Here is a 2234-nt window from a genome sequence, read left to right on the forward strand (position 1 = left end):
CACCCTCAGTATGATATAACTTTGATGGTATGAATGAAAGCAAGTCAGCACAAGTACTTCTTTTTCCAGTAACTCTTTAGCTTTAGCTAACCGGTCCAGGAAACAATCACATTCAAAAGAGTCTGTAGGAAACAGGAAATTGTTCTACTGGTATTTCAAAGAGAAGTTAATAACAATTTGTCAGCAGGAACCCATTTTAAGACAAAGTGCTGTATCTTACCATGCTGGCATCAATGATCTGGCCTTGTCCTGACCTGCTCCTTTCCAGGAGAGCCAACACAATCCCAAAAGCACACATGAGACCTCCTCCAGCAAAGTCTGCCACCAAATTCAGTGGAGCGTAGGGCTTCTCTGAGCTACGGCCCAGCATGGAAAGTAACCCTATTGCAGACAGACATGCTGAGAACTGTATAATGAAGAATAGCTGAATAATTACTGTAACAGTTATTTTTAAATCACAGTTAAAGGTCAGTTAAAAACATCACCAATAAAGCCACTTGCATCACAAGCGTTCATTGAAGCACAACCTCTGTGCTTCCAAACTGGTTTATATATTATTGCCTGTTTAGTGGCGTTAAGAAAAGTGTAGCGAATGAACAAAAATAAAAGAACAATTATTACAAGTGAAAGCATTAAATAATTCAGATTTAACACACATAGACTTACCAAAGACCAATGTCATTACCGATAATAAGGTTACAAATGTGTATTGTACTGTTAGCACACATAATGTCACAGCAAACAGACAAGGGCTCAAAAAAGCAATACAACTTGTGCATTATGCAATAAAATGGTCTTTGTGCTCCCATTTAGTTGGGCCAGTCTCGACCTTCACAAACCATTGACAGCACCTGAATGAGAAGAACTTGATTACCATGGCAATGTATGGTAGTTCACAATTATAGTCTGGCAATGTTCCTTGACGTCAATAAAACTGTTATTTGACACATCAATGGTTCAAAATCAGGTATTGTCTTTTTGCATGAAAGCAACACTGAAATGCACCTGCCAGGATGATCTTGAATTAATGCACATATGGCTTTAATTTAATATTTTATGCAGTTGGCAGCTGCTTTTATCCAAAGCAACTTAAATTGAATTTTAAGTATACATTTTATCAGTTCATGGTTTCATGAAAAAAAACCCTAAAAAAACGAACTATTATTATTTATAATAAAAGTTTACTTAAGCTTTTATTGTAATAATGACTACATTGTCTTCAGCTCCAATTATATAATTTCAAATTATGATTTCAAGTGGAAACATACATTATTAATGCATTTTCTCTCGCTATGCCTGAATATATTAAGAAGAAAATTAAGAACATTAGGCCTGTAATTCCTGCATCGATTCAGGCTTCCACATATTCTGCAGCTAACAGAAACAAATTAATTTAAAATATAAGCACTGGATGCTACAAGGCTAAAACTGCACCTTATCTTTTTGGTTGATCAGCAGCAGTCAGTTTCACAAAATGCTAAAAATAGATATTCCATATGCAAAAACTCCAACTAGGCTAAGTTATCTTTTTTAGCTTGAAAACTCTGAAATTCACTAAAAGATGACAGTTTTGGGGCACTGTTCATGTTGTACCTACAATAATTGTGGAACGTAATTATCAAATGTAATTTTTTGGAAGTCTTTTGGAAGCTGCATTCAAAATCCATTTGGCTCAGAAATCTGAGAGGGCACATTTGAATGGACCTGGCGCCTCTGGAGCTATATGTACAGTGGGTACGGAAAGTATTCAGACCCCCTTAAATTTTTCACTCTTTGTTATATTGCAGCCATTTGCTAAAATCATTTAAGTTAATTTTTTTTCCTCATTAATGTACACACAGCACCCCATATTGACAGAAAAACACAGAATCGTTGACATTTTTGCAGATTTATTAAAAAAGAAAAACTGAAATATCACATGGTCCTAAGTATTCAGACCCTTTGCTGTGACACTCATATATTTAACTCAGGTGCTGTCCATTTCTTCTGATCATCCTTGAGATGGTTCTACACCTTCATTTGAGTCCAGCTGTGTTTGATTATACTGATTGGACTTGATTAGGAAAGCCACACACCTGTCTATATAAGACCTTACAGCTCACAGTGCATGTCAGAGCAAATGAGAATCATGAGGTCAAAGGAACTGCCTGAAGAGCTCAGAGACAGAATTGTGGCAAGGCACAGATCTGGCCAAGGTTACAAAAAAAATTCTGCTGCACTTAAGGTTCCTAAGA

At 36.3% G+C, this 2234-nt stretch overlaps 1 protein-coding gene across 1 annotated transcript in view; it reads right to left on the bottom strand.

The window, feature by feature from the left end:
* The window catches only part of LOC107703468 (alpha-methylacyl-CoA racemase-like), a 25150-nt gene that overhangs the window by 20749 nt on the left and 2167 nt on the right, over positions 1–2234 (bottom strand). Inside the window, exon 4 of the mRNA XM_016506083.1 lies at positions 221–381. Coding sequence (XP_016361569.1) covers positions 221–381 — 161 coding nt within the window. The remainder of the gene's footprint in view (positions 1–220; positions 382–2234) is intronic.

The sequence above is a fragment of the Sinocyclocheilus anshuiensis genome, unplaced genomic scaffold (assembly GCF_001515605.1).
Source record: "Sinocyclocheilus anshuiensis isolate Anshui unplaced genomic scaffold, SAMN03320099.WGS_v1.1 scaffold330, whole genome shotgun sequence".
NCBI lineage: Eukaryota > Metazoa > Chordata > Actinopteri > Cypriniformes > Cyprinidae > Sinocyclocheilus > Sinocyclocheilus anshuiensis.